The following is a 20,562-nucleotide window of genomic DNA, read 5'->3' as shown; positions in this document are numbered from 1 at the left end:
CACATGCACATACACACACGCACACACATGCACATACACACACGCACAATACATACACACACATGCACATACACACACACATGCACATACATACACACACGCACATACATACACACACACGCACATACACACACATGCACATACACACACATACACACACACATACATACACTACACGCACATACATACACACACATACATACACACACGCACACATACATACCACACGCACACATACATACACACACACGCATACATACACGCACGCACATACACGCACGCACACACACTATACACACATACACACATACACACACACACCCACATACCCACACATGCACATACACACACACACATACACACACACACACATACACACACATACACACGCATACATACACACACACACACGCACACATACACACACACATGCATACATACACACACGCACACACACACATACATACCACACACATACACACACACACGCAGATACATACACACACACGCACGCATACATATACGCACACACAACAACAACAACCGCCATTCGCCACTAAGTGGCGGTGACGTCACCACGATGCTTGTGCCAGGCCAAGTGCACCTTGAGGCCACGTGAAGTGTCGAAAGCCCGCTGGCAGGAGGTCACGGGGCAGACCCAGGTGCCACTGGTCGACTGACCGAGATGACCGAGATGACTGGCTGATGCACCACCTGTGCCCCCTACTGTGCCAACTTGCTGTGCTTTAGCCACCCGGCGCTCCGCTCGTTGTTGTGAGCGTCGCTCCTCCGCCCTCCGTTGTTGTTGGAGGGTGACTGCCTCCAACTGCCCAGTAGCGTCCTTCACGAGCCTCCTCCACTGAGGCCGATCTTGACACCGCTGGTACCAGTCATCGGCAAGTCCACTCAGCTCCACGTCCTCCTGTACCACATCACTCCATCTCTTCTCCAGCCCGTGCCGCGCCCGTCTAGCCCCCTCGATCCGGCCGAACAAAAGCTGTTTAGGCATGCGGTGGCTGGGCATGCGGGCTACATGACCCAGCCAACGCAGCCTTGCCTGCCGGAGGAGCTCACTGATGGGACTTTGCCCAGATCTTTCAAGGATTTGTGAGCTCCTCACACAATCCAGCCTGGTTAAACCCAGGATGGATCGTAGGCAGGCCAGCCTAAATGTTTCCAACCGGCGAAGATGCTCCACCAGGGGGGTCCACGTCTCGCAAGGGTAGAGAAGGGAGGGAATGACCGTGGCCGAGAAGACCTGAAGCTTCGTGCGGAGCGACAGACCAGGTAGCTTCCACACAGCGTTACGCAACCGATGAAAAGATATTGCCGCTCGACTGATTCGGAGTGAGACCTCTGCTGATAGACTGGAGCCGGTCATAAGCATACTGCCCAGGTATGGGAAACTCTCCACTCTCTCCACAACTGCCCCATCACCAATTGGGAGTTGTGGGGGTGGAGTGTCCGATGGTACAAAATACCCAGGCAGGTGCTTGGTTTTGGTGGGGCTGATGGTAAGGCCCCACCTCTTAGTGGCACGCTCCAGTCTCAGCAGCAGCGCCTCCAACTCCTCTTCTGAATGAGCAGCTATTACCAAATCATCGGCATACATAACGTGGTTGACCAATAGGGAGCCATCCCTTGATCGCACCCGGGCGTCGATCAGCCTCCCATTATATCTGTACCAAACGGAAATTCCCCCGGTACAGCTATTGAAGGCTTCACGAACTACGCGGTCAAAATAGATGTTAAATAATGTGGGAGCCAGAGGACATCCCTGTCGCACCCCAAGGTGTACAGGGAAAGGCTCCGACTCCCGGCCACGTAGTTTTACCCGGGCCCGCTCACCATCATGAAGGTCCTTAATGATCGTGAGCAGAGGGTCAGGGACTCCGAAAGCACGAAGAACAACCCAGAGTCCAGTCCTACTGATGGTATCATAGGCCTTGACCAGGTCAATAAAGCAGAGATGTAGGTCTTTTTGGAATTCCCTACACCTCTGCTGTAGCAGACGGACAGAAAATATGGCATCTGTGCAGGACCGCCCTTTCCTGAAACCGCATTGGGGCTCCGCAAGCCCCTCCTCAGCGTGCCTAGCAAGGCGATGTTGAATAATCCTTGCCAGGACCTTACCCGGCACACTGAGGAGTGAGATGCCCCTGTAGTTGTTACAGTCTGTGCGGTCCCCCTTCTTAAAGAGGGGGACCACCAGGGCATCCTTCCAGTCCTGCGGAACCCGTCCAGTGGTCCAGACTGTTGTTATGATGTCATATAGGGCAGTCTGTGCACAAACGCCACCCTCCCTCAGCATTTCGCTTGGGAGATCATCTCTGCCCGGTGCCTTCCCTGGTCTCAGACTCCGGATCGCCCTCAGTACTTCCTCAACAGCTGGAACCTCAGCCAGCCACTCACAGGGGGTGACCTCTTCCAATATTTGAGGCACCGCAGCCTCAGCAGGGTTATCCCCACTTTGTGCCATGATGTTTTCCTGGCTGAGAGAATTTCCCTCCCCCAGGACCTCACAGAAATGCTCAGAAAATCTGCAAACCTGTTCCTGGGGGTCGGAGATTGGATCACCGTTTTTTCCTCTAATGATGGTAATAGGTGTGGCGCTGCAGGTTACTTTTTTGATGGAGTTAAATAGTGATTTGTGATCACGGGCCACTGAGGCAGACTCCATCTCCTCAGCAACCCGCGACCACCACCCATCCTTACAACGCCTTACGGCTCTCCGAACTTCCGAGCGAAGGCTGCGGTAAACCTCCTCATTCTCTGACGTGGGATGCTGTAGGCGATGAGAGTGGGCCTGTCGCTTTTTCTCAATTAACCTGAACACCTCCTCTGTCAGCCAGGGTTTCTGGGGAGGTCTGGACCGCGTACCCAAAGCAGCCATTGCAGCTGCATGAGTCACAGTCTTAAACCTCGCCCATTTACCCTCGACATCAGGTGGAGTGGGGGACACACACACGCAGACACACACGCACATACATACACACACACACGCACGCATACATACATGCACACACACACACGCAGGTATACACACACACGCAGATACACACACACACATATCACCATCATCATCACCATCATTACCATCATCATCACCATCATCATCACCAGTACAGCTATTGAAGGCTTCACAAACTACACGGCCGAAATAGATGTTAAATAATGCGGGAGCCAGAGGACATCCCTGTCCACACCCCGGCCATGTAGTTTTACCCGGGCCCGCTCACCATCATGAAGGTCCTTAATGATCGTGAGCAGAGGGTCAGGGACTCCGAAAGCACGAAGAACAACTCAGAGCCCAGGCCTACTGATGGTATCATAGGCCTTGACCAGGTCAAGGCCTATGATACACCTCTGCTGTAGTCTCTGAGGAGGTCTGGACCGTGTACCCAAAGCAGCCATTGCAGCTGCATGAGCCACAGTCCTAAACCTCGCCCATTTACCCTCGACATGAGGAGTGGGGGACGATGCCAACCCCAGCCACAAGCGATGATGAAATTCTCGCTTGCAACTTTCATCAGCTGAGACCAGGCCACCTTAGGTTGGAATGGGGTCCTGGGTGTACACCCACCACCGGAGTGGAAGAATGGCAGGCGCATCTTACTGATGACTAGTCGATGGTCAGAGGGCAGATCAGCTCCACGGTAGGTCCTGGTGTCAAGGACATGGGCCCGTATCCGCTGGTCCGTCACTATGTAGTCCAGCAGATGTTCTTGCTTGTGTAGTGACTGTGATTGTCACTGTGTGGTGCCGGGCTTACGAAGCTACGGCGGATAATGTGTTGGCATTACGTGCAGCCCGCTCACTGGGCGTAGTACCACCAGCCCTAGCGGGGATGGGTGAGCACTGGTCAGCGCGGAGACACCACGTACGGCGTGCGGTGCGGGCTCCCGGCGAGGGAGCGAGAGGGAGCGTCAGCCAGCCAGGGTTACGTTAGGGCACGATACGCCGGTTGACCTGCCGACACGTGACCGGATGATATTGGAGGGGGCCACCGGTGGACGGGGGGCCGCTGGGCGGTCACGTGGTCTACAAGAGCCTTCGGGGAGCCTTCGGGAAAGAGCCGGAAAGATCTAGAAGGTGGGCGGGGCGAGGGGTTGTAGATCTGAAGTTTTCGCGACTGCGATGATTCATACTCTTTGGTGTTTTCGGTAAAGTCACGTAGGTGAAAAATAAAATTAAATTAAAACTAAATTAAATCACGACGTTTCGGACGCCACGCAAGTGTCTGTCAACGGGCGGGAAAGCGTGGCCTGCTGCTGATGCAGACCAAAGAGTGAGGGGCTCGGGGTTCTTCGTGTTGCTGGCGATGAAGATCCGCATCGGGTTGAAGAAGCCTCTAGTCACGCGGTCAACACCCAAGTGTAGCTTGTGTTGTGTCGCTGAAGAGTGTTGCTCCCAAGACAACGTCTGCGACCGAGTTGGACTCGACACACTTGGACCCGCCGCCGGGTTCATAGAGCAGCGTAGCGCTAACCGCTACACCACCGCTACCCATCGCGCTGTGGGGGTCACCTTGGTCTCGATGTTGCGTCCTCTCAGTGCCGAGCGGACGAAGCGCAGCACGCAGTCCACCAGCCCCTCGCCCTTCCACGTGCTCAGCCGTCCGTCCGGATCTGCCGAGCTCAACTCCCTGCAATGTCACCGCCGTGACGTGAACCCCCGACGTTCCCTGTCGCGTCCACCGCGTGACGTCGCGTCAACCGCGGCGTTCCCCGTCACGTCCACCACGAAATCACCGCCCCTTACCGTAGGCACGTCAAGGCGTTGCAGAACGCCGCGGAAGGCGAGGCGGACGAGCCGGGTGGGGAGGGTGAGGCGGGCGAGTCTCCAAAGTTGCTCCTCCAGCCGCTCTCTGGCACCAGCACGTGCTCCACCAGCGCCGGGAGGCAAAGCTCCACCAGCGCAGCCCTCAGAAACTCGTGGCGCGACAGGTTCCACAGCGTGCCTGGGGTAGGGGTGGTGAGCGTGGGTGGTGAGCGTGGGTGGTGAGTGTGGGTGGTGAGTGTGGGTGGCGAGGGTGGGTGGCGAGTGTGGGTGGTGAGTGTGGGTGGTGAGTGTGGATGGTGAGCGTGGGTGGTGAGCGTGGGTGGCGAGCGTGGGTGGCGAGCGTGGGTGGCGAGGGTGGGTGGCGAGCGTGGGTGGCGAGCGTGGGTGGTGAGCGTGGGTGGTGAGCGTGGGTGGTGAGCGTGGGTGGTGAGCGTGGGTGGTGAGCGTGGGTGGTGAGCGTGGGTGGTGAGCGTGGGTGGTGAGCGTGGGTGGTGAGCGTGGGTGGTGAGCGTGAGTGGTGAGCGTGGGTGGTGAGCGTGGGTGGTGAGCGTGGGTGGTGAGCGTGGGTGGTGAGCGTGGGTGGTGAGCGTGGGTGGTGAGCGTGGGTGGTGAGCGTGGGTGGTGAGCGTGGGTGGTGAGCGTGGGTGGTGAGTGTGGGTGGTGAGTGTGGGTGGTGAGTGTGGGTGGTGAGGGTGGGTGGTGGTGAGTGTGGGTGGTGAGTGTGGGTGGTGAGTGTGGGTGGTGGTGAGTGTGGGTGGTGAGTGTGGGTGGTGAGTGTGGGTGGGTTGCTACCGGTGATCTTCTCCAGGGTGTGAGGGTTGTGAGTGCGTCCCAGCAGGCTGGCTAAGGCCGCGAGGCTTCCATTGTTGCTAAATGCCAATGCGCCAGCATGGCTGGAGCTGAGGACTTGCAACATCTCGCATGCAGACGCAAGCACCTGTAGGGGCACGGGGAGGTGAGGAGATGCACAAACAACCGCCATTCGCCAGACCATGTGCACCTTGAGGCCACGTGAAGTGTCAAACGCCCACTGGCAGGAGGTCAAGGGGCAAACCCAGGTGCCACGGGTCAACTGAGATGACCGAGATGACTGGGTAATGCACCACCTGTGCCCCCTACTGTGCCAACTTGCCGTGCTTTAGCCACCCGGCGCTCCGCTCGTTGTTGTGAGCGTCGCTCCTCCGCCCTCCGTTGTTGTTGGAGGGCGACTGCCTCACAGACAAAAATCCCCCGTGTAGCCTTAACAGACTGTAGGAGCAAGTGCTGTGAGCGAGTAGCACCTGTAAAGGCCGGCACGGCACACGAGGGGGTCGGTGGCCAACACCATGCCCTTTGTCGCCCTAGCAGCGATGTTTACACATTTGAGGCTGAGTCGACCTACACACACACACAGACACATATCCTTGTCCCCCCGTGCGCCCCACCCGTGGTCTCACATGGTCGTCCTCCTCACACTCAACGAGCAGCGTGAATATTGAGCGCAGCTTCCCAGCCGCCCACACCACCGCCACCGCCAACTTGTCAGGTTGCTGGCAATCACCGCCACCAACAGCAACACCACAACCACCACCGCCACCACCGCCAACAACACCACCACCGCCAACACCACCGCCAACACCAGCACCGCCACCACCGCCACCACCGCCAACAACACCACCACCGCCAACAACACCACCACCACCGCCACCACCGCCAACACCACAACCACCACCGCCAACACCACCACCGCCAACACCGCCACCGCCAACACCGCCACCACCGCCACCACCACCACCACCACCATCGCCACCACCAACGCCACCACCACCACCGCCAACACCACCGCCAACACCACCAACGCCACCACCAACACCGCCACCTCCCCCACCCTCCCCCACCGAGAAGCCTCCTCTCTCTCTCTGCCGCCCCCCTCCGGCGGTGTTGGCAGTGGCGGCGGTGGCGGTGCTGGTGGTGAAGAAGCAGCCTCTGAGAGCGCCCACGAAGCCGGACCACCAGCGGCGCAGCAGGGAGCCAAGCGGTGGTGCGGCGGCAGCAGGGGCAGCAGCAGCAGCAGGGGCAGCAGCAGCAGCAGCAGGGGCAGGGCGTGGAGCGTCAGACAGGAGGGCCGCGGTGGCCATGGTGGTGACAAAGTCCTTCGGCCTGGGAGGAGGGGAGTGGGGGAGAGGTGAGCGTGTGTGTGTGTGTGTAGACATTACACACAGACACACACATTACAACAACAGCAACCGCCATTCGCCACTAAGTGGCGGTGACGTCACCACGACGCTTGTGCCAGGCCACGTGCACCTTGAGGCCACGTGAAGTGTCGAACGCCCGCTGGCAGGAGGTCACGGGGCAGACCCAGCAGGTGCCATGGGTCGACTGACTGAGATGACCGAGATGACTGGCTGATGCACCACCTGTGCCCCCTACTGTGACAACTTGCTGTGCTTTAGCCACCCGGCGCTCCGCTCGTTGTTGTGAGCGTCGCTCCTCCGCCCTCCGTTGTTGTTGGAGGGCGACTGCCTCCAACTGCCCAGTAGCGTCCTTCACGAGCCTCCTCCACTGAGGCCGATCTTGACACCGCTGGTACCAGTCATCGGCAAGTCCAATCAGCTCCACGTCCTCCTGTACCACATCACTCCATCTCTTCTCCAGCCCGTGCCGCGCCCGTCTAGCCCCCTCGATCCGGCCGAACAAAATCTGTTAAGGCATGCGGTGGCTGGGCATGCGGGCTACATGACCCAGCCAACGCAGCCTTGCCTGCCGGAGGAGCTCACCAAAGGGACTTTGCCCAGATCTTTCAAGGATTTGTGAGCTCCTCACACAATGCAGCCTCGTTAAACCCAACAACCACCACAACAACCACCACCACACAAATAACAACCACCACAACAACAACCACCACCACACAAACAACAACCACCACAACAACCACAACAACCACCACCACACAAACAACCATCACCACAACAACCACCACCACACAAACAACAACAACAACCACCACAACAACAACCATCACCACAACAACAACCTCCAACCTGGGTGCCGCCATCTTGAACTTGGCAATGGTCTCCGGATTATGACGTCACCGGGAATCGTTTGTTCGATTCTCATCGATTCTAATCGTTGGTTTGCGCGTCTCTCTCTGCTAATCGATTCCCATCGATTATAATAATCGTTTTGCGTGTCTCCCTCTCTTTGATGATCGATTATCATCGATTACATTATCCGTTCCGTTGGCTCCGTGTGGCTATGAGATGTTGACCACCTCGCCTGGTCTACAGGAGGTCGTGGGTTCGATCCCGACCCTGACCACAACAACCACCACCACAACCACCACTATAACCACCACTACCACCACCACTACCACCACCACAACAACCACCACCACAACAACCACCACTACAACCACCACAACCACCACCACAACCACCACCACCACACAGTGTGCTAATCACTGCACCACCACTCCCCACACACACACGGTGCGCTAACCACTGCACCACCACTCCCCACTCACACCACGCGACCTCCGAGCTGAAGTCACGTGCAGAGAAAATCGATTCAAGGTCAAATTATAAACTCGGATCGATTCCTATTGAGATAACATTGTAGTCGTTGGGTCTCTGGTGCACGCCGCCGATACGCGCGTCTCATTGGTCCTCCTCCGCGGGGGCCACGCCCCCTCGAGAATTTTCCGCTCTTCCGATTGGTCCGCCGTTGCTGGGGGCGGGGGCTCAAAGCGCGTCCGGTGTGAGGTGACGTCACGACACAACAAACCCCCCCCCACCCCTCCATTGCCACGTAAGCCAATCGGCGAACTCCTCACTGGGTGATGACGTCACGCACGCGCATCCTGTAGCCAATGAGCGCGTCCGCCTAGGGACAGATGACGTCATGTGACTCGAGAGCAAGAGGGGGAGGGGCTAAACAAGTCACGGCAGTGAGTGGTGAGGGTGAGTGGTGAGGGTTAGTGGTGGTTGTGAGTGGTTAGTGTCGAGGGTGAGTGGTGAGGGTGATTCGTGAGAGAGTGGTTAGTGGTGAGGCTGAGTGGTTAGTGGTGAGCGTGATTGGTGAGGGTGAGTGCTGCTACTGCTGCTGCTACAGCTGCTGCTGCGTTGCCTGCCGACAGCAGCAGCTGTTGTGAGCATTGCGAGCCCGACTGCCGTGACGTTGCGAGAAAAGTATCTGCAGGTGAGTGGGTGGTCCCCCCCTACCTCCCTCCACCACCAGCACCACTCTTCTTTTAAAGGAATAAGTGCGTCCGTACACGCCTGCGACGATTGGAGTGGTGAGGGTGAGTGGTTAGGGTGAGGGGTGAGCGGTTGTTGTGAGGGTAGGTGGTGAGGGTGAGTGGTGAGGGTGAGTGGTGAGGGTGAGTGGTGATTAGTGAGTGGTGAGGGTGAGTGGTGAGGGTGAGTGGTGAGGGTGAGTGGTGAGTGGTGAGGGTGAGTGGTGAGGGTGAGTGGTGAGAGTGAGGGGTGAGGGTGAGTGGTGAGGGTGAGTAGTGAGGGGTGAGTGGTGAGGGTGAGTGGTGAGGGTGAGTGGTGAGGGGTGAGTGGTGAGGGTGAGGGTGAGTGGTGAGGGTGAGTGGTGAGGGGTGAGTGGTGAGGGTGAGTGGTGAGGGTGATTGGTGAGGGTGAGAGAGTGGTGAGGGTGAGGGTGAGTGGTGAGGGTGAGTGGTGAGGGTGAGTGGTGAGGGTGAGTGGTGAGGGTGAGTGGTGAGGGTGAGTAGTGAGAGAGTGGTTAGTGGTGAGGCTGAGTGGTTAGTGTCGAGGGTGAGTGGTGAGGGTGAGTGGTGAGGGTGAGTGGTGAGGGTGATTGGTGAGGGTGAGAGAGTGGTGAGGGTGAGGGTGAGTGGTGAGGGTGAGTGGTGAGGGTGAGTGGTGAGAGTGAGGGGTGAGGGTGGGTGGTGAGGGTGAGTGGTGGGTGGTGAGTGGTGAGGGTGAGTGGTGGTTGTGAGTGGTGATTAGTGGTGGGAGAGTGGTGAGTGGTGAGGGTGAGTGGTGAGGGTGAGTGGTGAGGGTGAGTGGTGAGTGGTGAGGGTGAGTGGTGAGGGTGAGTGGTGAGGGTGAGTGGTGAGGGTGAGTGGTGAGGGTGAGTGGTGAGGGTGAGTAGTGAGAGAGTGGTTAGTGGTGAGGCTGAGTGGTTAGTGTCGAGGGTGAGTGGTGAGGGTGAGTGGTGAGGGTGAGTAGTGAGAGAGTGGTTAGTGGTGAGGCTGAGTGGTTAGTGTCGAGGGTGAGTGGTGAGGGTGAGTGGTGAGGGTGATTGGTGAGAGAGTGGTTAGTGGTGAGGCTGAGTGGTTAGTGGTGAGGGTGAGTGGTGAGGGTGAGTGGTGAGGGTGAGTGGTGAGGGTGAGTGGTGAGAGAGTGGTTAGTGGTGAGGCTGAGTGGTTAGTGGTGAGGGTGAGTGGTGAGGGTGAGTGGTGAGGGTGAGTGGTGAGGGTGATTGGTGAGGGTGAGAGAGTGGTGAGGGTGAGGGTGAGTGGTGAGGGTGAGTGGTGAGGGTGATTGGTGAGGGTGAGAGAGTGGTGAGGGTGAGGGTGAGTGGTGAGGGTGAGTGGTGAGGGTGATTGGTGAGGGTGAGTGAGTGGTGAGGGTGAGTTGTGAGTAAGTTCCAAGATTAGTAAACAAAAAATCTCGACAAATAAAAGTTCATGTGCAGTAATAGAATAATAATAATGATGATATTTAATTATCGCTCGTTGAAATAATCCCGCCAAATTGAGTCGTTGATGAGGTCAGCTGTTAATTAGTAGCGGGCCAATTAAGACGTCGTTAATTAGGCCAGCTGTTAATTAGCCTGAGGCGTTGACCTGAGGCCAATTAATTAAGCAACGTGCTCATTCAATTACAAATTGCGTGTGTGACGTGAGTTGACTTCGGGTTTTATTTGAATTTTTTAAAAAATGCAATTGTGTTTAATTTAAGGACAGCACATACATGATCAGAGTTGTGTTTTTGTTTGCATTACGACTGCAGGTATTGTGGTCAATGCAAACATGACTCCTTGTAAAAAAGGTGTCAGTTTTGTTGCCAGATAGAAGGGTAAAAAACAATTATCAAGACAATCCTAGATTGAATAGGAATGTTAAAGACCTCTTAATATCTCGATTTAAAGCTTTCGTGACTGCAGGGATTCATCTTCTTGGTTCTTTCGGTAAAGTCATCACGTAGAAGGGAAGTAATAAAATAAAACATAATAAAATAATATAATATTGTTTTATTTTTATTATTTTATTATTTCCCTTCTACGTGACTTTACTGAAAGAACCAAGAAGATGAGCCTCTTAGTATCGTTGGAGATTGTCATTTATTTAGCTAAGAGTGAGTGGCAAGCTCGACTGGCCACGATGATTCATAGATGTTTGCCTTTTGCTCATTTAACTCTGAGTAACGTCATCTGTGATTGCTTTTTAAATCCTTTATATTAAGTTCACTTGCTTGCTTGCTTACGACCGTGCAAATCTTTCGGTCGTTTTTTAACCCACTTCCCGTGATCCAATCGAGCTGACATTTTGCACACAGACTCGTTGTGCGTGACAATTAATTTTCGTGAAATTTTTTTCTCAAAATTTTCCACTTTTTAGGGATTTATTTTTATTTAATTTAAAATACCAATGTGATCAAAATGAAACTCTTACTCGAAGAAAAACAGAAATGAATACTAAAATAAAACCGATGCCACGCATATAAAGGATTTATAGTGAAAAACTTTGTTTTTACGGGTTAATTTTTTAAACATAAAATTTGCACCCTCGTTATAACTGGTGTCACGTGACGTGAGCAGATTGGAGATACAGAAACTAAATACACGTGCGGTTTTATAAATTAATTAACAAGACAAGTATTCACTGGGTAGCCGAGGAAGTCACGAGCGCTTGATTGATTAATTAATTGGATGTTTGTGGTTAATTAGGCTCGCCACACCGGAAGATAATTAACTTTGGAACTTCCATTTAATCCCAAAGATAATTTTCCAGCTGGGCTGTGCGAACGGCCTTTAACCTGCTCTGAAAGTTTCAGGTTCTTGTGCACTAATTTGTGTGGCGAAAAAATGTAACATTAAATGTTATCACAGTATTTGGTTTCTCTTACGGGGTCGTTTATTTATCCGTTTACAACTCTGTCGGCCAACTGTTGGGCAAAGTCTTGGGGTCTCACACAGTTTGCCCCAAGGGAGTTTTTTTGAATATATATTGTTTTAGAATAACGTTATTCTGTAATCTTTATATTTTGCGAAAGTATCGTACAGGTTATCAAATCGCTGTTTCGCCCGAATAACTACCCTTGTAATCAACGACTTGTTTTGGAAAATTTAATCGGATCGCTAATGGCTCTGATGATGATGACACTTGCTGTGAGAGTTGTATTTTTAAATCCTTTATATTAAGTTCACTTGCTTGCGCGCTTACGACCGTGCAAATCTTTCGGTCGTTTTTTAACCCACTTCCCGTGATCCAATCGAGCTGACATTTTGCACACATACTCGTTGTGCGTGACAATTTATTTTCGTGAAAAAAATTTCCTAAATTTTACACTATTTAGGAAAAAAAATTATATTTAATTACCAATTGCTTTATGGTGGCAGGCAATCATCTGACCCATAGGTGGCAGCCATCTCAAGCCAGAGGACGAGAGGACTCTAGCCGCCACGCATATAAAGGATTTAGAGTGAAAAACTTTGTTTTTACGGGTTAATTTTTACCTAGTTACAATGGCATTGGTCAGTCTAGTGAATGGGTGGCACAGATGCTAATGCAACAGCAATGCCATTTCGAGGGTGTGGAGTTTATCCTGTTATGTACGAAACTTGAGAACCATAGCTACATACAATGTCTGCTGCCAGTTTTATAGGGCTGAACATTGAAAATGTCTAAGTGTACAATTATTGCGATTACCATTTCTCTATAGTAGTGGTTGAAGAGACATTGTAATGTTTTTAAACTATTTTATCTTTTCCTGTAATTTCTTGAAATTCTCTTTTGGTTGGTTAAGTAAAGACATGCCTTACAATGGCTGCCCATAAACAAATTGTTTTAATGCATTTGTTTTCTGGCCATTTGTTTTAGTGGCCAGTTACTGGGCCGATTCTCCTGCAAGACCCGAGTGTGTGCTTTGCCGGGGAGAGATGTAAAAATGTAGGTGAAAAAATGAAATAAAAATAAAAGAATAAAAATCACGACGTTTCGGAAGCAACACAAGCTTCCGTCTTCAGGTGAAACTGTCACAGCAAAATATCTGTATCACCTGAAGACGGAAGCTTGTGTTGCTTCCGAAACGTCGTGATTTTTATTTTATTTTAATTTTATTTTTTACCTACGTGACTTTACCGAAAAAACTAAGACTCACACACACCACCACCGCCCACACTACCTCGCTGCAGGCGATGATGCATCCTGGCTGCCCCGGTCACACAGCCTCTGACGTCAGAGTTCTTGTGAGATGTGTTTCTATCATGTTACGGGTCTCAGTCTGCCATTGTAGCTTGTATTGGATGAAGGTTCTACACACGCGTGTGTGTGCGCGTGTCTGTGCGTGCGTGTGTGTGTGCGCGTGTCTGTGCGCGCGTGTGTGTGTGTGCGTTCAACTCGGTGCGCTATGGACAGTGTTGAGTCTATGGTGCAGTGTTGAGTCTATGGGCAGTGTTGAGTCTATGTGCAGCGTTGAGTCTGGACAGTGTTGAGTCTATGGTGCAGTGTTGAGTCTATGGGCAGTGTTGAGTCTATGGGCAGTGTTGAGTCTATGGACAGTGTTGAGTCTATGGTGCAGTGTTGAGTCTATGGTGCAGTGTTGAGTCTATGTGCAGTGTTGAGTCTATGTGCAGCGTTGAGTCTATGGACAGTGTTGAGTCTATGGTGCAGTGTTGAGTCTATGGGCAGTGTTGAGTGTATGGTGCAGTGTTGAGTCTATGGTGCAGCGTTGAGTCTGGACAGTGTTGAGTCTATGGTGCAGTGTTGAGTCTATGGGCAGTGTTGAGTCTATGGACAGTGTTGAGTCTATGGTGCAGTGTTGAGTCTGTGCAGCGTTGAGTCTGGACAGTGTTGAGTCTATGGTGCAGTGTTGAGTCTATGGGCAGTGTTGAGTCTATGGACAGTGTTGAGTCTATGGTGCAGTGTTGAGTCTATGGGCAGTGTTGAGTCTATGGGCAGTGTTGAGTCTATGGTGCAGTGTTGAGTCTATGGGCAGTGTTGAGTCTATGGGCAGTGTTGAGTCTATGGTGCAGTGTTGAGTCTATGGGCAGTGTTGAGTCTATGGTGCATGTGAGTTTATGTGCAGTTGAGTCTATGGTGCAGTGTTGAGTCTATGGTGCAGTGTTGAGTATATGGACAGTGTTGAGTCTATGGTGCAGTGTTGAGTCTATGGACAGTGTTGAGTCTATGGGCAGTGTTGAGTCTATGGTGCAGTGTTGAGTCTATGTGCAGTGTTGAGTCTATGTGCAGCGTTGAGTCTATGGGCAGTGTTGAGTCTATGGGCAGTGTTGAGTGTATGGTGCAGTGTTGAGTCTATGTGCAGCGTTGAGTCTGGACAGTGTTGAGTCTATGGTGCAGTGTTGAGTCTATGGGCAGTGTTGAGTCTATGGACAGTGTTGAGTCTATGGTGCAGTGTTGAGTCTATGTGCAGCGTTGAGTCTGGACAGTGTTGAGTCTATGGTGCAGTGTTGAGTCTATGGGCAGTGTTGAGTCTATGGACAGTGTTGAGTCTATGGTGCAGTGTTGAGTCTATGGGCAGTGTTGAGTCTATGTGCAGCGTTGAGTCTGGACAGTGTTGAGTCTATGGTGCAGTGTTGAGTCTATGGTGCAGTGTTGAGTCTATGGTGCAGTGTTGAGTCTATGGTGCAGTGTTGAGTCTATGGTGCAGTGTTGAGTCTATGGTGCAGTGTTGAGTCTATGGACAGTGTTGAGTCTATGGGCAGTGTTGAGTCTATGGTGCAGTGTTGAGTCTATGGTGCAGTGCTGAGTCTATGGGCAGTGTTGAGTCTATGGGCAGTGTTGAGTCTATGGTGCAGTGCTGAGTCTATGGGCAGTGTTGAGTCTATGGTGCAGTGTGAGTCTATGGGCAGTGTTGAGTCTATGGTGCAGTGTTGAGTCTATGGTGCAGTGTTGAGTCTATGGGCAGTGTTGAGTCTATGGTGCAGTGTTGAGTCTATGGGGCAGTGTTGAGTCTATGGTGCAGTGCTGAGTCTATGGTGCAGTGTTGAGTCTATGGTGCAGTGTTGAGTCTATGGCAGTGCTGAGTCTATGGTGCAGTGTTGAGTCTATGGGCAGTGTTGAGTCTATGGGGCAGTGTTGAGTCTATGGTGCAGTGTTGAGTCTATGGGGCAGTGCTGAGTCTATGGTGCAGTGTTGAGTCTATGGGGCAGTGTTGAGTCTATGGTGCAGTGTTGAGTCTATGGTGCAGTGTTGAGTCTATGGGCAGTGTTGAGTCTATGGTGCAGTGTTGAGTCTATGGGCAGTGTTGAGTCTATGGGCAGCTTGAGTCTATGGTGCAGTGTTGAGTCTATGGTGCAGTGTTGAGTCTATGGGCAGTGTTGAGTCTATGGTGCAGTGTTGAGTCTATGGTGCAGTGTTGAGTCTATGGTGCAGTGTTGAGTCTATGGTGCAGTGTTGAGTCTATGGTGCAGTGTTGAGTCTATGGTGCAGTGTTGAGTCTATGGTGCAGTGTTGAGTCTATGGTGACAGTGTTGAGTCTATGGGCAGTGTTGAGTCTATGGTGCAGTGTTGAGTCTATGGGCAGTGTTGAGTCTATGGGCAGTGTTGAGTCTATGGTGCAGTGTTGAGTCTATGGGCAGTGTTGAGTCTATGGTGCAGTGTTGAGTCTATGGTGCAGTGTTGAGTCTATGGGCAGTGTTGAGTCTATGGTGCAGTGTTGAGTCTATGGGCAGTGTTGAGTCTATGGGCAGTGTTGAGTCTATGGTGCAGTGTTGAGTCTATGGTGCAGTGCTTGAGTCTATGGGCAGTGTTGAGTCTATGGTGCAGTGTTGAGTCTATGGTGCAGTGTTGAGTCTATGGTGCAGTGTTGAGTCTATGGTGCAGTGTTGAGTCTATGGTGCAGTGTTGAGTCTATGGTGCAGTGTTGAGTCTATGGTGCAGTGTTGAGTCTATGGTGCAGTGTTGAGTCTATGGTGCAGTGTTGAGTCTATGGTGCAGTGTTGAGTCTATGGTGCAGTGTTGAGTCTATGGTGCAGTGTTGAGTCTATGGTGCAGTGTGAGTCTATGGTGCAGTGTTGAGTCTATGGTGCAGTGTTGAGTCTATGGTGCAGTGTGAGTCTATGGCTGCAGTGTTGAGTCTATGGGCAGTGTTGAGTCTATGGTGCATGTTGAGTCTATGGTGCAGTGTTGAGTCTAGTGGTGCAGTGTTGAGTCTATGGTGCAGTGTTGAGTCTATGGGCAGTGTTGAGTCTATGGTGCAGTGTTGAGTCTATGGGTCTCAGTGTTGAGTCTATGGTGCAGTGTTGAGTCTATGGTGCAGTGTTGAGTCTATGGTGCAGTGTTGAGTCTATGGTGCAGTGCTGAGTCTATGGTGCAGTGTTGAGTCTATGGTGCAGTGTTGAGTCTATGGTGCAGTGTGAGTCTATGGTGCAGTGTTGAGTCTATGGTGCAGTGTTGAGTCTATGGTGCAGTGTTGAGTCTATGGTGCAGTGTTGAGTCTATTGGGCAGTGTTGAGTCTATGGTGCAGTGTTGAGTCTATGGTGCAGTGTTGAGTCTATGGTGCAGTGTTGAGTCTATGGTGCAGTGTTGAGTCTATGGGCTGTTGAGTCTTGGGCAGTGTTGAGTCTATGGTGCAGTGTTGAGTCTATGGTGCAGTGTTGAGTCTAGGTGCAGTGTTGAGTCTATGGTGCATTGTTGAGTCTATGGTGCAGTGTTGAGTCTATGGCATGTAGTCTATGGTGCAGTGTTGAGTCTATGTGCAGTGTTGAGTCTATGGGTGCTATGGTAGTGTTGAGTCTATGGTGCCAGTGTTGGTCTATGGGCAGTGTTGAGTCTATGTGCACTATGGTGCAGTGTTGAGTCTATGGTGCAGTGTTGAGTCTATCGTGCAGTGTTGAGTCTATGGTGCCGTGTTGAGTCTATGGTGCAGTGTTGAGTCTATGGTGCAGTGTTGAGTCTATGGTGTAGTTTTGAGTCTGTGGTGCAGTGCTGAGTCTATCATGCAGTGTTGAGTCTATCGTGCAGTGTTGAGTCTATGGTGCAGTGTTGAGTCTATGGTGCAGTGTTGAGTCTATGGTGCAGTGTTGAATCTATGGGCAGTGTTGAGTCTATGGATAGTGTTGAGTCTATGGATAGTGTTGAGTCTATGGGCAGTGTTGAGTCTATGGCAGTGTTGAGTCTATGGTGCAGTGTTGAGTCTATGGGCAGTGTTGAGTCTATGGATAGTGTTGAGTCTATGGATAGTGTTGAGTCTATGGTGCAGTGCTGAGTCTATGGTGCAGTGTTGAGTCCATGGTGCAGTGTTGAGTCTATGGACAGTGTTGAGTCTATGGTGCAGTGTTGAATCTATGGACAGTGTTGAGTCTATGGACAGTGTTGAGTCTATGGACTGTGTTGAGTCTATGGTGCAGTGCCGATCCGATTGTGTCGAGAAGATTCCAGAAGAATGGATCATTCGTGTCATTTTTTATCCCCATCGACTGTGAACTCGCGCTTGAATTCGGTCGTTTTCCCTTCGTCTCGTTGCGTCTCTCTGCCGCTGCTGATCGAATGGCCGGCGATACCCCCTGCCTGCTGATCTCCACATCGTCGTCGTCGTCGTCGTCGTCAGCCACGCTCGATCCTCCGTGGAAATGAAGACCTCCCCCCAATCCACGGCCATCTCTCACCGGTCGCGTGACCACGCACCGACGACGTCACGTCTCCCACCTGCGCTTGAACACAACCGTGCGCGCTCCCGCACCCCCCTTCGCAGGTCGCGTCGGGGCTACGCCAGCGACAATGACGACGACGATGACCACCGTCATCGCGACAATGCTGCTGGTGGCGACGACGGGGGCGGCAGCGGCGTCGACGGTGTCGGCAGACGACGCGAAGAAGCCTTCTCCGTCCCATCCGTACGGGCTGTGTCCCCCGGGCCACCGCGTCTCGCTGCCGTTCTCCACGAAGGCCGTGGAGGGGCAGCAGAAGCAGCTGGAGGACGCGTCCCACGTGGAGGCACGTTGCACTCGGTGCCCGCCACGCCACTACACCCAGTTCTGGAACTCCCTGGACCGGTGTCTCTACTGCGGCCCGGGGTGCAAGGAGGGTCATCGGCTCGCGAAGGAATGCAGCCCCACGCACGACCGTGTGTGCGAGTGCGAGCCGGGCACCTTCCTGCTACAGGAGTTCTGCGTGCCGCACAGAAGCTGCGCCGCTGGGCACGGCGTCGTCACCAAAGGCACGCACGGGGGGCGGGGGGCGGATACACCACGTGTGTCGTCGCGGTTCATTCGGCGATCGATTCGCTCGTACCAAGACGCTACTCAATTATTGCGTCTTATTTAATTAGTTGAATCGATGACAGTTCCTTCCGCGTGACCTCCCCCATCAACAAAAATGCACGAACGCCCACACTCCCCGTTCATGCATTCTTCATTCATTGTAGTACTTGGTTCTGCATGTCGCTCGGCTCGTACATGCACAGGTAGGATGTCCTCGCTAAAGGCACGAGTGCACATGACCTATTCATTCGTGGAGAGGTGAAATCATTTGCGCATTATTTCATTTGTTCTGTTGGCTCCAATCACCAGTTGCCCATCGGGATAGAGCTTCTGCGTGCCCAGCACGAGCTTTCTACCCCACTCGGACATTAATTGGTTCCTACATGCATCCGTCTGATGATCATTCATTTGTTCATAATAAAGGTTCTTGGGTTAGGTCGCGTTATTTATAAATGCGTCATTTGTAAATGTATTTAGTCGTCAAGTCGGGGAATCTTATCACCACTTTCCCGTCGCCTAGCTATCTCCCAGCCATCTCCCAGCGCCAATCAATGCCTATTCTCTTCTCATCTTTCTCTCTCTCTCTACGCATCTCTACATTCTCTCTCTCTGTCTGCCCGTGCACCCCCATCTCACGCTCTGCTCGGCACCGCAGGATCCCCGCACGAAGACACGCACTGCGCCCCGTGCCCTTGGGGATTCTTCTCCCCGGAGGTATCGGCCGATGCCGCGTGCCGCCCGCACACAAACTGCTTCACTCCGGGCTCCGTGCAGCTGCTGCCCGGGGCCTCCACGCACGACGCGCTCTGCTGCAACCGTAGATCGATGGCATAGTCGGAGAAGCAGCTGCTGGCTTCGGAGGGCAGTAGATGCCGTACTGGGTGATTGCATTTCATTTACACCTGATGACGATTGCTTGTGTTGCAATCGAAACGTCGTATGCCGGTAGCAAGACGCGTCGCCTCTCTTCCCTCCGCAGGGGAAGATGGTGCCGAGCCTCCGTCGTCTAACCCGCCGCCCCAGCCGGAGTACGCGTGCGTGGACGCGACCCTGCGATTCGTGGACAGCGTCGGTCACCTGATTCTGCCGTGCCTGGCCCACCACGACACGAAGGAGGCCGCCTACATCTGGAAGCTTCTGGCCGGTGCCGCGAGGCGGCGGCGGCGGGAGCAGGAAGGGCGCAGGCAGCGTGGGGGGAACGAGACGAAGCGGGCGAGGAGGTTGGAGAGGCAGCTCGAGATGCTGCTGGGGATTTGCGCAAAGGGAGCGTCGCCAGGAGGGTCGGTGAGAATGCACGCGGCGGCGACGGCGGCGGCGGACTGAATGTGGTCGAACAAGATGGGGGGAAGGGCCTTTGAAATGGTCATGTTAGTCAAAAAACCAAGTTTGAGGACGTCCATTTTCTTGGTTCTTTCGGTAAAGTCACGTAGAATGGAAATAACAAAATAATAAAAATATAATAAAATATATTATTATAAATAATTAAAATAAGAAAATTTTAGAAATTAAGCATAATGAAATATATTATTATATTACTTTTTAATGCTTTATTTTATTATTTCCCTTCTAGGTGACTTTCGTGACTGCAGGGATTCATCTTCTTGGTTCTTTCGGTAAAGTCACGTAGAATGGAAATAATAAAATAATAAAAATAAAACATTAAATATATTATTATAAATAATACAAATTATATAATTATACAATTTAAGCATAATAAAATATTTTATTATATTATTTTATAATGTTTATTTTATTTTATTATTTCCATTCTACAAGACTTTACCGAAAGAACCAAGAAGATGAATCCCTGCAGTCACGAAAGCTTTAAATCGAAATTTGAGGAGGTCTTCTACTGAAATTGGCTCAGGGCTCAGAAACATTGATATAGCAACCAAAGAGATGTTGCATTTAAATCCATGTGTCAGCTGCCCAAGCGTGGATACATTGGCTTCTTAAGTCCAGTGAGTTGACTGCAAGAAATTTGCCATCTTGAAGTTGATTAGTCAAATAATTCTGGGTCTCAGAATTAAAAATATTGGTTTGAATTTCGATTTAAAGCTTTCGTGACTGCAGGGATTCATCTTCATGGTTCTTTCGGTAGAAGGGAAATATTAAAATAATAAAAACATTCCTTCCCTTTATTAATGTTACCCCTATCCCCTCCCTTTCATGCTGCTAATCCGGCATAATGCACGGGCATAATATGACTTTAAAAACCCCTGCCCACCTCCTACGCATTTCACAAGTAGTGACTAATCCCATATCTGCATTTCCCATAAATATGCAAAATTCCTCTTGATATGCAAATTATTTTGTCAAGGCGCTCTTCCTCCTCCAACCCAGCTTAAATATACGCTCCAAGCCTGGGGTGTTTCATTCAG

The 20,562-nt window shown here is 52.0% G+C and overlaps 2 protein-coding genes across 2 annotated transcripts; one reads left to right on the top strand and one right to left on the bottom strand.

Moving 5' to 3' along the window:
* Positions 1–4,211: 4,211 nt before the first annotated feature.
* Positions 4,212–6,345, bottom strand: LOC133361999 (catenin delta-2-like). The gene is made up of 4 exons (XM_061580971.1): positions 6,219–6,345; positions 5,575–5,719; positions 4,762–4,960; positions 4,212–4,645 (listed from the first exon to the last, which is right to left on the bottom strand). The coding sequence occupies exons 2-4, from the start codon at positions 5,696–5,698 to the stop codon at positions 4,492–4,494; spliced, it is 477 nt and encodes a 158-aa protein (XP_061436955.1). The 5' UTR covers positions 5,699–5,719; positions 6,219–6,345; the 3' UTR covers positions 4,212–4,491.
* Positions 6,346–17,579: 11,234 nt separating this feature from the next.
* LOC133362001 (tumor necrosis factor receptor superfamily member 1B-like) lies at positions 17,580–19,750 on the top strand. The gene is made up of 3 exons (XM_061580973.1): positions 17,580–18,171; positions 18,837–18,998; positions 19,131–19,750. The coding sequence occupies exons 1-3, from the start codon at positions 17,700–17,702 to the stop codon at positions 19,502–19,504; spliced, it is 1,008 nt and encodes a 335-aa protein (XP_061436957.1). The 5' UTR covers positions 17,580–17,699; the 3' UTR covers positions 19,505–19,750.
* Positions 19,751–20,562: the final 812 nt, after the last annotated feature.

The sequence above is a fragment of the Lethenteron reissneri genome, unplaced genomic scaffold (genome assembly GCF_015708825.2).
Source record: "Lethenteron reissneri isolate LAM-NWPU_2019-01 unplaced genomic scaffold, ASM1570882v1 scaffold_1326, whole genome shotgun sequence".
NCBI classification, from domain to species: Eukaryota; Metazoa; Chordata; class Hyperoartia; order Petromyzontiformes; family Petromyzontidae; genus Lethenteron; species Lethenteron reissneri.
Note: the sequence above shows the minus strand (reverse complement) of the source record. Positions and strands in the feature narration are given on the sequence as shown.